The sequence below is a fragment of the Lissotriton helveticus genome, chromosome 12 (assembly GCF_964261635.1).
Source record: "Lissotriton helveticus chromosome 12, aLisHel1.1, whole genome shotgun sequence".
In the NCBI taxonomy this organism is placed as follows: Eukaryota; Metazoa; Chordata; class Amphibia; order Caudata; family Salamandridae; genus Lissotriton; species Lissotriton helveticus.
In genome coordinates, this window is record NC_136073.1 from 300649992 (window position 1) to 300663444 (window position 13453).

Genomic DNA, 13453 nt, shown 5'->3' on the forward strand with positions numbered 1-13453 from the left:
CAACAATGCAAGGGACTAGCAAGTGACCAAACTTTGATATACAGTGGAGTAGGCAAGCATGGACCTGAAAACTCTGTTTTTGTGAACCAGCCGGTCACAAGGAAAACTATTTGTAAAGTTCCATGGATCATTAAGAAACACCCATTACAAGGGCTATAATAGCAGTGTGAGATTGGTATATGAAGAGTTTGGGCCTCAGTACATTGCTCTCCTAGTTTCCTATGATAACACTGCAGAACTCCGGGCTTTACTTCAGCAACAGAAGAGCATCTGGAAGCCCAAAAGTTGTCAGAGTGGGTAATCTTTTTGAGGAGTTTAGTATCAGTAAATCAGAATATTTTAAAAGAGGATATGGTATACCAACTACAGAAATATATCATTACTGGAAGGTTTGTCGTTGTGTCTTGCACAATTCCACTATGCCCCAAAGCCAGTAAGACTCTTTAAACACTTGAGAGGAGGCTTATCATTAAAGAGGGTGATAAGAAACTGATGTCAGACCTATTTAACATTCTAATGAATGAAACAGTCACTGAGAAAACTCAGACACAGAAAGTGTCAAAAACTGAGCTGGATCAAGGAAAGGGAAGAGAAGAGATTTACTACAGAGCTTACACTACGTCTGGGAGCACAAAGGGAGGTGATGCTAAATATAGTGACATACTGGTACTACACAAACCAAGTTACACAACCTGAATCCTTATAGATCAATTGCATGTTGCTGGGAATGTGAGGTAGTCTTCAAAGCATCATACGTTTAGGACCATTGACCTCAATGCTGTGTTGCAGCATTGTGATTGGTCAGTGGGGCCTGGCCTTGCTTCCTGTTCCAAGATGAGGAGAGTAGGAGCAGAGAAGAGGAACCCAGCGGCAAGGCAAGTGTTTTTTTTTATTGCGCACCCCAAAACCGACCAACATCTGCCCCTGCGCTTCACCTGCCGCATTACGATGCGGCAGACAGAGGCATCAGGTGGAGGGACCGACTGTGGTGCTTCCGATGAGCTCAAGGAGCCCGTTGGTGCATCAGGAAGACACCATAATCCCCTAATGGCGGCGGCTCCGCTGTCGGAATTTATGGTGTAATTTTCTGACAGCCTGTCCATGTCGGCCTTTTGGACATAAAAAAGCTGTTGGAAAGGATTTTTGGGACCCCTAGCAGGGCACCCCCCCACAACATCCCTGCACTGTGTGGCAGGCACCGTGCGCATAGATGTTTACAAAAACTCATTTCACTTTGACAGCTTGTGCTAGGAGTCATTCCACCCACCACACATGCTGCCATAATGAAATGGATGTTTCCGACCGCCCTTGAGGCGGTCACATACAAATTGCGAGGTCGGAACCGCTGGCCTGTGCTCAGGCGGTTCCAGACCTATACAGTATCGGGCGGACGCAAGTCCACAAGACATCGCAAGCAGCCCCTATGTCTAAAACCTCTCTACCATGACTCCCCATGTACACATTGCTAGGCCTATCCACAAAAAGGGTAAACAAGATGTAAGTATTGTTATGTGCTGCCAGACAGGTCATCATGACCTTGTGGGGAACAGAAAGGTCACCAGATTCTACCAAATACAATCGTAGGTTGTGGGGTATACTGGGGATGCAGTAAATGTCATTATCACTAGAACAGGGATGTGACATGCTTTAGATGATATGGACATGTGTTCTTAATTACTAATTTTCTGAATTCAGAGAGGTGACTTCCCACCAATACCTCAGAGTCTTTCATATGACCCCAAATTAAAGTTGCACCTGAGGCATCAACAATCCGGACTAGGTGAGGAAGCACCAAATAATGTATGAGACTGTAGCCCTTGGAGTTTATGCCTTGAGGCCTAGACCTTGCTTTGTTGGGGCCTTTACATATGTTGGTGACACTGAAAGAGAGGGTGCATATGGTAGAAGTACTTCAACTGGTTCAGTGTCATTTATACCTGGCCGGCCACTGGTTTTGACAAGGTCTCTCTTATCTTGAAATACCAATAAAGATATCTGAACCATAAAAGGAGAAATGCACACTATCCTTTAGTTTAACATCTGGAAGCTTCCTTGCCCTCAAAAGGTAGAATTATTCAGCAAAAAGGGCAATAGAACATATGAGAAAAGTGCACAGAAGTCAGCATTTATGGGTGAAGCTTGCGAAAAATACGTTCAGTGATGGAAAATGTATAGAATCAGACAGAGTGCTACATTCCCAAAGAAATAATTGATTTAAATGTGATTATTGTAGAAAGTGAGAAGGTTTGATTGAAGGATATTATAAGAATTATAGCTTCTAAAGGGCTAAATAAAAGATTCACAACTGGCATAAGGCCATGAAATATAGACACATAATAATGACACAGCAATTTCAGATTACCCAAACGAAATGAGCCATACTAGAGTGTCTAGCTAATTCCAGGTCAGTTTTTTTACAACAGAGGTTTCTAACTTTGACTCTGTCCATTTCATTTTCTTGAGATTTCACAGCAAGTACGTGTGGTTTGTTGCATGTGATAAACATTCAGAAAAATTCCCAAAACAAGAAATACACTTTGCGCATGTTCATTGTGCAAGGTTTATGTTAAGGCACATAAATGCTTAGATATAAATGATAGAGCCTAATGGATAAACAATGTATTTATACGTTATTGTTTAATCATGTTGGACCAGTTTATCTATAGCCACTGTTTATCGCTATTATACAATGCCACAAAAGCTTTAGTTGTTGATGACCATCTGGAACTGTTAGTTCAGCCTACTTGTGGTTGTCATACTATTAACACAACAATGCAACTGAATAAAACTAGAGTATTTTTAAAGGATCACATATAGAAATATCACTAAAGCATTTACCTGAATGAGTCAAGGAGTCCCAGTTCAATGGGAATTCGGAGGATTCACCCTCTTCAACTGAAAAAGAAAGACTGTATTACAACAGAGCAGCCTTTTAAAAAGTGACTCAACAAGTCAGGCAGTCAAAGTTCTTCATTCGATCAAGCCAAATGACCTTAAAGATATAATAAAATACATTCTTACATTCCATCAAAATGTCAAATATATTCAATCATAACAAAATAACAAATACAAAACAAATATGACATTTTAAAAGATAAATACAAGCTAAAATAAAAATTCATACTAGTTCATAACTGACTTCTAACGCTTAGCGCATACATGCAACTGTAAAGCACCAGCTGGGCAATAAAAGTGCTTGTACAAAGAACATAGCTGCCTTGCATTGTATAAAGTTAGCTTGTAAAATGGTAAAATAAAGAGCTTCCTCGATGCAGACTAAAATTGACAAAATATCGTAAAATGCAACGTTCTTTGTACAGAAGAGCAGTCACATGGACAAACAGGCACATTTTTTAAATAGGTGCCCTGCAGTGGGTAGGCATCCAGGAAATATACAATATTAAACCACAATCTAGTCAGCAAAAATCTACGGTTTTTGTTTGAGACCCAGGTAATGTTCAACAAGTCAAATAGTATTGTCCAAGCAGACATTGAATCTTACATTTTATTAATAATCATTTTTTTATATCAAACTATGCCAGTTAAAGAATAATTTGAAAAAAAAAACATACGATTGTGATATCCAGCAATAAAACCAGTAAACAATTTTGAATATTGGACACAGTAAAATTTCTAGCATCTGAAACAATTTATAAGCACTATTGAATCAGCCATTTAAATACAGCGCAGAAAATCCATGATGAGCAGGACTAACGAGTAATAAACTGGGAATCACTCATGTTTACTGTAAAAATGATAAAGCATCACATGAAGCAATTATTAAGAAATTCTGTAATGGGCAAAAGGAAAAAGAAAAAAAACTCTCCCAGGACTACGCACACAAATAAAGCAGAGAAAAAAGTTTGTAAAATAGATTTCCTTTAGACACGTTCTGAAAGCCGCAGCTGTTTCAATACGAAATTCCAGGAAACTTTGTTTTGCATGCTCCTCAATGCCAGCGATCCAGTGAGAAGAGCAGTGTACCAAGAAGGCTGAAATTGAAAACCGGTGTACCACATATGAACTTGGCCCAAAAACAAGTCAATATTAAAGCTAAACACTCTAAGTAATTGCATTGAAACGTCTTCATGTTTCTAGGACAGGTACCCATAAAGGATCGGGAAGCCATGGATATCACCACAAAGAGAAATGAGGTCTTGGTAAATCTCAAATTCCTGGTGAAGATCTCTTGTAATTGAACCCAATCCAATATGATTGACATTCACAGCACTGAAGTGCTGCTGAAAAAGTTATAAAATAAGGACAAGTATTCATAAACTTTTGCGAATATCTCACTTAGATAACAGACAAATAATGAATGGGCCGTCAGAATAGGTTTTCCACCTAGATTCAGAGTGAGTGATGCTTTTCCAAACAGAAGATGGGTTTGCCCTTAGAAGAGTTGTACGGTCATTTGATCCTGGTTCTACAAATATCTTTGGTTATAAATCTACACTTTTGATCCTTGTTATACAAATATGTTTAACTAAAGATGTACTCTGGGCCTTAGTCTTGTAACATGGATATTGTTTTGTTTTACTAAGTCTGGCAGTAAATGGGGAGTTATTTCACAGAAATTTCAGTGGTCTTTGGCTTACAAATTCATTTTTAAAATGTGCAATTTAAATTCATGCAGTCTATTCTTGATAACATTCTTTGCGAAAACGTGGATGTTTCTCAATGAGAATTTGCAAACCCACACCTTTTACTTATGCCTGTATTCTAGTTTTAAATCTCATAATTTAGGATTTGGAATGGGATTTCCATGACTAACCCACAACTGCAGGTGACATGTATATTTTCAAACTCCAAACAACAGCACGAAAAACAGGATTTGGCTATAAACACCAAACGTTTTTTGTTAAATTATTTGTTTGAAATACTTGCACATTGATTGACAAGTAAAAAAAAAAAAAAAAAAAAAAAACTTACCCTAAATCAGCTCTTTGAATATGCAAGAGAAATTACACTAAATTAGATCATCTAGAGAAATTGTATAACAAAAATGCCTCCAGTTTCAAACAGTTTTTATTTTAATGTTTCCTTTAATTCATTAACAGTGAATAAGCCAATTGAAGCTGTTACTTTAAAATTAATTCTCGGGCACAATCTGCTTTACCTGATTTGGTTAAAATATTTATTATACTGAAAATACCTCAAAGATATTAAAGCATACATACTCCATATTCTCAATTTGAATTTGACACTTTTCAACTAAGTAAGTGATAATTGTAACCACTGTGTAGTTTACTATACCCTTTAGTTTAATTCAGGAGTAAATACAGCCAATATTTACTTACCATTCAGTTATTAAAATGCATGACAATTAACACTGCTCAATGGCAAGCACTACATATATTATAGTTTGGGCTATTGTTAATCCTCATATAGCAGTGCTTTTATAAACCCAGGCCCATTTTCTACAGATTTAGAAATAATAGGGATCTAAATCTATTTTATATATGTAATATTAAAATATGTATTTCAGGTGGTCGTGTATTATGGTCCTCCAAAGACGGTGGATAGTTCTTGGGGGCATCTACAAAACACTCAGAAGTTGCCCTTATGAATAATGATGTCATCAAAACTTTCAATATTATGCTGATAAAGCATCTCTCGCCATGCACTATGGGTGCTTTAATTCATTTGGCTTGTGATATGGAGGTGCTCAACAGCTCTAGGTCTTTCATAGTCATACTTCTGTTTGTCAAGTTTTCTCCCATGGGTTATTTAGTTATTGATGGCCTTGTGAGCAGCATAGATGTATCTTCATTGCAGGACTACAGAGTAGAATGCATTGCTTTTAGTGGACCCAATTCACTAAGGGGGGGGGGTCAGTGGCGTAACACAGGTCCCCGCTGCCCCTGCGGTGTGCCCCCCCATCCCCTCAGCCTAAATCTCTGCTTCTTAATGAGTCCGATGGGGCCCCTCCATGTACCTTGCGGGGGGCCCACTCAAATTTTGTTACACCATTGAGGGGGGTCCTTTTGGTATTGGATAAGAGAAATGAGCCTCTGTAAAGAGGCTCATTTCATAGTTCTTTTTGTTTTTTATGACTTTTTGGTTGGCTTCTCAGGTCTTGGCATTGCAACTTACGGTCATCCACATTGGAACCAGATTGCTTTTTCTCAGGGTATCTTTCAAATACCTCTGATTTCAGCAATGAATTTGGTTTTGTTTGTCTCACGTTGAAGCTGGAAATGTAATAGGCCTCTTTTGCAAATAATTGGAAAACATACTCGTACAAAGTGCTCAGAAAGTAATTTGATATTGAATGTCACTTCAGAAATCATGACTGAAAGATGGATTACTTTCATTAGAAACAGAGTTCTGATGCAACTTATAAGGTTCTACTTAAATAATGCGTTAGTTTATTTGCAACAACATTGTGCAGTTTTCGGAATCTCCTGCTCGGTCTTTGCTCTTGTACAATGATTAAGCACATGCAAAAATAATAATTTAGGTAAATGTTATAGAATGCATTCATGTGAATGTCAAAGTCCACAAACCAATAAAAGGAGAAACGATTACATCTGCCTTGAAACAGAAATAATTGTCTGCACTTTGAACACCTGGCTTGTCAATACCCCGCTGGTAATTTGGGTTGATCCCCTATGGTGATATGAGTTTTTCAATACAACCAAGTGAGAAGACCGCGTGAAAGAATTTGATAGCATTCACAATGTCATGATGCTTTTTTGCATTACATATTGACATACCTTAAAAAAAATAGCAACTATGGCTTTAATTACATCATATCAATCATTGCCCTCAGTCAATTTCACAGGGAGCTTAAATGTTTCCTATGAAAAAATATATCCTTTTTTTTAACTTTACATATGTTTTAAACATAATGCCTGGAGTGAGTAGCTATTTTTCTTAAGATATGGGTAGTTATTATTCATTCTGGGAAGTCTTTTTCCAAGAAGAGTTGGTGATTGCTTTTAATAAAATAAAAGAGCAGACAATTCCACCCTGGCCACCTAATTACTCCAATAACGTATGTGCAGAGCTCAACATTGCTGTTGAGTATCAGCAGGGCTCAGTCACTAACAAATCAGAGACAGCAGCCAGAAAAGCTGCATTCTAAGAATGACCAGCATGCATGCAGCTAAAATGGACCACCGATACATCCGAGGAAGATGCGTGAAAATTTCTAAGGCACCAGGTGACCTGAAAGCTAATCAAGGAACTCTTCATTACTCAGCAAGACTTTACCACATACTTTACCCTCTGAACTCCTTTAACGAGTACTCCAGTGTGAGACAAGTGTGAATCTTTTTCACCTGCATCTAGCACAATTTCTACGCAAACTGCGTGGAAGCATAATAGCAAGAGTCTCTTTTGAAAGGTCATTTGTTCGATATATAATTCTTCACATTGCTCTGATATCATGCCTGGCTACGACAAAGTTCTAATAACTGGTGATTTATTGGAGACGATTCCTCTTTAATCAACAAGGAGCCTCCACTGCAAAACAGCAAATCAATTCTCCGGTTACGGAAGCAGACAGAACCAAACTTGGTTTGTTATCTTGTCTCACTGATTTACTAACATGGTTGTGCATTCAGAGTCTTTAAGTGGTCGTGTTCGACCTTGGTGAACCCAATTCCCGGTATTAAGTGGCAGCCATGATAGAAAGACCCTCTGGTCTCAACAGAAAGGAAGATGTACAGGACAGGAAGGCTGCTAGTCGTGGTCGCCACTAAGTGTGACCTTGCTAGACCAAATAAAACCTCCCTCCAGGATATTCACCCCTCGTGAATATTTAGAGAATAAAAAGTAAACAGACCTTTGTGGAAATTGGCACAATAAGTATTGCAATTTATACAACGATGGGTGATAGGTTCCAATGGGCAAAGGATGGAATGAGTCACATCTGCAACATGGTTCAGCCATCCCACATAATGACAGCCTCGAAGCACCACAACACAGGAGCAGAAATCTGATTAAAAAAAACGAACTGATCACAGCATCACAACCAATCCATATGGTTAAAATGAGTACGTGGCTATTTTGATGCTGCATTTTCATCACCAGTGAAAATGTCAGCTGCATCAAACTCCTGCAGCCTCAGTGCAGATTAAAGAGAAATGGCGGGTCCATCCAATTAAATAAAAATGCTTAGGAGAAAGAAGCCCCCAGCACAAAAAAACTCAACAATGCAAGGAGCGATCACATTTTAAACATCGCTATTTGGGAGAATGATTACATGAAATCCTGCCCACCACTTTGGCCCAGTCTCCCAACTAATCGCTGCTGAAATGCTTCATCAATCTTGGCTTCAGGCAAGACCTGAGTATGCCAATGTTCGATCTGGAAAGCATAAACCTTTCCAATGTTCATCACTTAGCTTGAAACACAAATCCAGATTTTCTCACCAATAGCTAATACAGTACTGCGGATGCCACTGATCTTATGACTGAATATTACAAAGTTGGGGGGCCCCCCTTGGCTACAGCTAAAAGAATCACAGTGCTATTTGCCTCATTGTCATAGTTTGCGACAACTTGCATACAAAATGGTGTATCCATGCATGTTGTTGGTATGAAACTTATTAAACTTGGATCAAGGTACAAAGCAAAGAATGTGTGTATAGCGATTATACTTTGCACAGGCAGACAAGAGTGTAGAAAGCCATGGCAGAAAATAAGGTACATAAAGGAGTACTCCCTGTAGCCCAGGACAAAGATAGTAGTATGGAGTGGGGGTCAAGAAGTTCTAGGGTTTGGAAAATTGCAACCTTAGGAGTGAGGAGATCATCTTCAGAAAAACTGTTGCTTCAAGTTGTATCTTAATTTTTTTCCAGAAGGAGACAATTGGTGTCCCTGTTGAATTTGGACTGGTCTGGAGAGCCAAATCCTGGGTATATGGTAAGATAGGTCTTGGCAAATAAATCTAGTGCTTTCCTTTAAGCATTTTCTATTTTTTTTTAGAGCCCGTTGATGCTTTAAGTTGGGAACCAGTTGAGTTCGCAAAGTATGGGAAATTGGATTACATCTAAAAAACCTGTGATGAGATCAGCTTCTACATTCAAAAGACTTTTCAGTGTATGTTTACTGAACCACAGTTTCACTCCAAAGCTCAGCATCATTTACGAAGAACCATCAGAAGAGAAGTCCTAATGCTTGGCGTTTTGAGACATTTCAGAACATGCAGGAGGTAACGTAAAGTAGATCTACTCATTAGGCTTTCCGCAATACTCTTGCAGTGCCGAGCAGAGTTGAAGAAACATCACATACTTCTTTCTGTATGGAGCCTTCCACCTCTCACCCTTCATCCAGTCCCAAATAGAAGAGACTCCTTAACCAACACCCCTTTCATTACTTGGCGTGCATAAACATGAATCATCTACCAATGTCACTGTATAGAAAGTACTCCACTGCTCCCAACTGGCTGTGCCTTATGCAAACTTTAACACATACATATGACTGAAGTACTTCCAGCGTTGTCGATTTTGCTTTGCCTAAACCAAATATCTTTACATTTAGGTCCTGCTTGGGAACTTTTCTGTTAATCCAACCCTGTAAATTGAGAGATGAACATTGACTCAGGGTTTATAGAATTAAAATCAGAATGGATCTTACAACAAAAAGACACTAGACGCTAGTTCAAAATATAACTTCCTCAGCCATATGAAAATCAGACTTTCACACAAAGGAATTGCAGACAGAAAAAAGAAAAAATCAAAAGGACTTACATTATAATATATTTATAGCACTGCGTGGGTGATTCAAATATACAACAGCATTATCGCCTAACAATTTTATACACCTCTCTCCCACGCAGCACTTTTAACCTGTGCGTATTTCAGGACTATTTTTGTCCTTTCCTAGTTCTTAATTTGAAGAAGCTACTGGGATATGACAATCAATACTGCATTTTTTGTTAGCTAAGGTGGCCGGAAAAGGAGTGTGGCTTCATCCGGGCATCTTTTAACATACCTTATGACATTTTTGTCATGCAGGCAGGAATTAAAACACAAAACTAAAATTAATCATTAGAAAGGGCATTCTTCTTTGCTCATATATCGGAAGTAAGTGAGAATGATTTTAGAGTAAACAAGTAACCTATGAGATTGAAGGATCCACCACTTATTTTGTGTATTTAAATGTTTTAGTACCAAAGTATTTATAGAGAACAATGCCGAATTCAGGTCGTAATTGACAAACAATATAGAAATTACATATTAATGAGGATGAGAGAAACGACTATGCCAGATCTACATTAAGCAGAATAAATATGTTACATTATAAAAGGCGCACACTGTTAATCCTCCACCAAGCCCTCAAAACCTATTTTCACAATGAGAAGGGACAGTACTCCAAAGATGGACACCTATTGTCCAATCTAGAATACACTCCACAGTAACTTATGATTCAAACACAACTCTCAAAGTCTCTCTCACTTATTTTATCTCCCTTGCTCTGCTCCGACTGCGGTCTCTTCTTTTTCCTCACCCTCTAACCCGGGCCCCCTCCCAGTATCCCCATCTTTCTTATTCTATTCCTTTGCTGCTTTTCTCGCTCCTCCAATAACCCTATTTGCTCTTGCTTCTCCTTTTACTCTAGATCATTACATTTCTGTCTCCAGGTTTCCTTCCTCCTGGTAAACTGAAGTACCCTGCACAGCCATGTGTACCTCTAGCCAAGCTCCTGGTGAAAAAGAGAATCACTGGTGAAAACCAAGCAGCACTGGCACAGAAATCATTCATAGCTCTCAGGTGTCCATCACTTAGGGTCTTATGCTGTTTTACTCCAACTATTACCCAGAAAAGAGACTACGTAATTCCAACACGTCAGTCAAAGAGAACAGTGTATTTTAATAGGAAGTAGGCGTTGGGCCGGCATTTCGTTATCCAGTGACTCTCACAGCTTTGAGGGTGGGAGACCTAATGTGCCTAATACTCCTTACCTATTTGCACATGGTTGATGTTCCCAGTCTAAGGCATCGCTACTGCAAGACAACAAAAATGTATCAACAAAAGCCAACACTTTTTCCTTTGGCAGTGATTGCTTTACATAGGTGGTGCTTGGATGCCTTGTTCACTCACACCCCTATGGGAAAGTCTTTAATGATCAATACGCTTGCTGTTAGAAGGACAGCAGATGAAGCCATGATACCCAGCCGATGATTCTAATTTCCTTGTGTGTAGCATATTGGAGTCCTCCGGAATTGCTTCCAAAAGTACACATTGGGTTGGCTGAGGAGAACGCAAAGGTCAACCATGAGTGCAATATTCCTCATTCCTGGCATCACCTGCCATTTCACTGTTTGTTTCAACAAGTTGTTGTTCTTCCAATCGTCTGCATACTGGGGGGGGCGCTTTCATAGCAGGATGAGCTACCACGACTGAGCCATGCCCCATTTTCACTTTTCTAGTCACTGCCCCCTGTATTGTGTGGCTGGATGGAATATTTGTTACAGGGCTGATTTTGGTTTCCAGTTCTGCCAATGTATTTAAATCCCAATATGCTGTGGCATCTTCTACTCCAGCACTATGAACAGCAGGGTTGCTGTGCAGGGTTGGATTGGGATTGAAAATCGGCCCGGGCGCGCCAAAAAATAAATAAATAAATCGGCCCACATTTGCATAATCACTCCTCAAATCACTGCTTTGGTGTAATCTTATAAAAAAAATTGGGAGGGGTAAAAAATGCACTTTACACTGGTGAAACAAGTGAGGCCACTTCTCCTCAGGCCCGCTGCCCCCGCTCGTTATGTGAACACATTAATGGGCTGGCCAGCAAGACAAAAGGAGTGATACCTCTGCATGTTGCTAAAAGGAGGTAATGAGCGCCCATCTGCCTCTAGAAAGGCCACTCAGACACCCACTGGGCCGCTGGCTGTATTCGAACAATAGAGACAGCGCCCAAATGGCACCCCAGACTGCTCAAAAAAGCAACCCACAGCAGATCTTGGACACCGGCCCCTCGGGCAGTGCCCGAATGCCCACGTTACCAATCCGACGCTGTTGCCGTGCTATGCAGCTCTGACTTGAAGCAACACCATGGAATCGCCGTAATGGAGCCAACAAACAGCTCTGCTAATTGACCTTTGCAGACCAGCCCGACCCAGAAATATGCATGTTTGTAATACTTTATGTAGTTCACAGTGCTTGCAATAATTATTAAAAGTTTTACAAGCTTGGAGTGTACTTGTGGGTGCCTGTGGATCATTTTGATTTTACATCTGGTGGCAGAGAATTATTTGAGAGGTCTTTAAGTCTTTGCTGAAGGCCAGTCGATTTCCAGTATATACATATTGGCATGTGCATTACTGGAGGGGCAGTTTCCTTACAAGTTTAGGTCTTTCACACAGGTTGCAACACCGAATAAATGTATTTCACTTGAATAGTTGAACATTTTCACGAGAGGCCCGTGGCCTTAGCGGTTGAGAGTTTGCCAGACTGTGGGGTTGGGGTGATGTGGCCTGACTAGTTTAAAGTTTTCATATAGATGGTATCTACTGACTAGTGGAGGCTGTAAGGTGAGGTTTGTGCATACGTTGTTTACATGGAAAATGTTTCCACTATATGGGTCAGCATCTCATGAGCAATTGTGTTTTCATTCTTAAATGTTTCACCATACTATCTTTCTGATGTCTTTGAGGGAGTTGTGTTTTATTTGCTATTTTGTATGGACGGGCATATTTTTGTTCTAGTTGCATTTCTTAACCGAGAAAGATGTATTGGGAAGATTAGTGGAAGACACGGACTGGCTGTCAGGGCAGATACCTTTTCCCAGTGGGGTTCTCTCCTTTGGACACATCCAAATACAAATAAAGTTTGGGACTTGGAGGACCCTTAACAGGTCATGCCTTGTATTTGAGGAAAGGTTAACTGCCATGAAACACTGAACATCGAACTACACCTCCAAACCTTCATAACAAATTCTAAAACCTGATAAAGAAGTGAGAGTTGGGGCCACTTTCATTTTAGTGTCAATCATCTAATGGGGCCATGGCCACCTATAGGAACCGCAAGTGCAACTCAACTAGATACCAGAAACCATTTTCACTTTAAACCATTAAGTACCTATGAGGAAGTTCACTCCCTTTATTTCTAGTTTCAAATATAATCATCGCTAATTAGCTGGCAACCCAGACTATGTATTGATGACAAACGACTATTAGAGAGCGATCGCAGTCCACACCATGTCATGAGGAAGAACATAAAGACTTATTTGAAGTAACAAAAAACAGTGTATTGTGAAATGCCATTCATACTATCACGCAATTCACAAAACGGGGATTAATCGTGGAAAATTGGGTGGAGAAAAGGGATTTTCATGGATGAAGCAAAAACAAACCTACAAGTGGGAAGGAAACATCCATCTTGCATGGCTTATCTTCAGCATGCTATGTAAAGAAAACGCTCCCTTTTAGTAAAGAGAAACGCATTGAAATGGCTCTACGCAAACTCATTATGGCATGCCGCTGGACTGGCAATTGC

The 13453-nt window shown here is 39.7% G+C and overlaps 1 protein-coding gene across 2 annotated transcripts in view; it reads right to left on the reverse strand.

The window, feature by feature from the left end:
* ZNF423 (zinc finger protein 423) overlaps positions 1-13453 on the reverse strand; it is a 504645-nt gene that overhangs the window by 436294 nt on the left and 54898 nt on the right. The window contains exon 2 of one of the 2 annotated variants that reach the window (XM_078671307.1): positions 2839-2895. The exons of the other annotated variant lie outside the window; for it this stretch is intronic. Within the exon in view, the coding sequence (XP_078527433.1) occupies positions 2839-2895 (57 nt within the window). The remainder of the gene's footprint in view (positions 1-2838; positions 2896-13453) is intronic. 2 annotated transcript variants of the gene reach the window in all.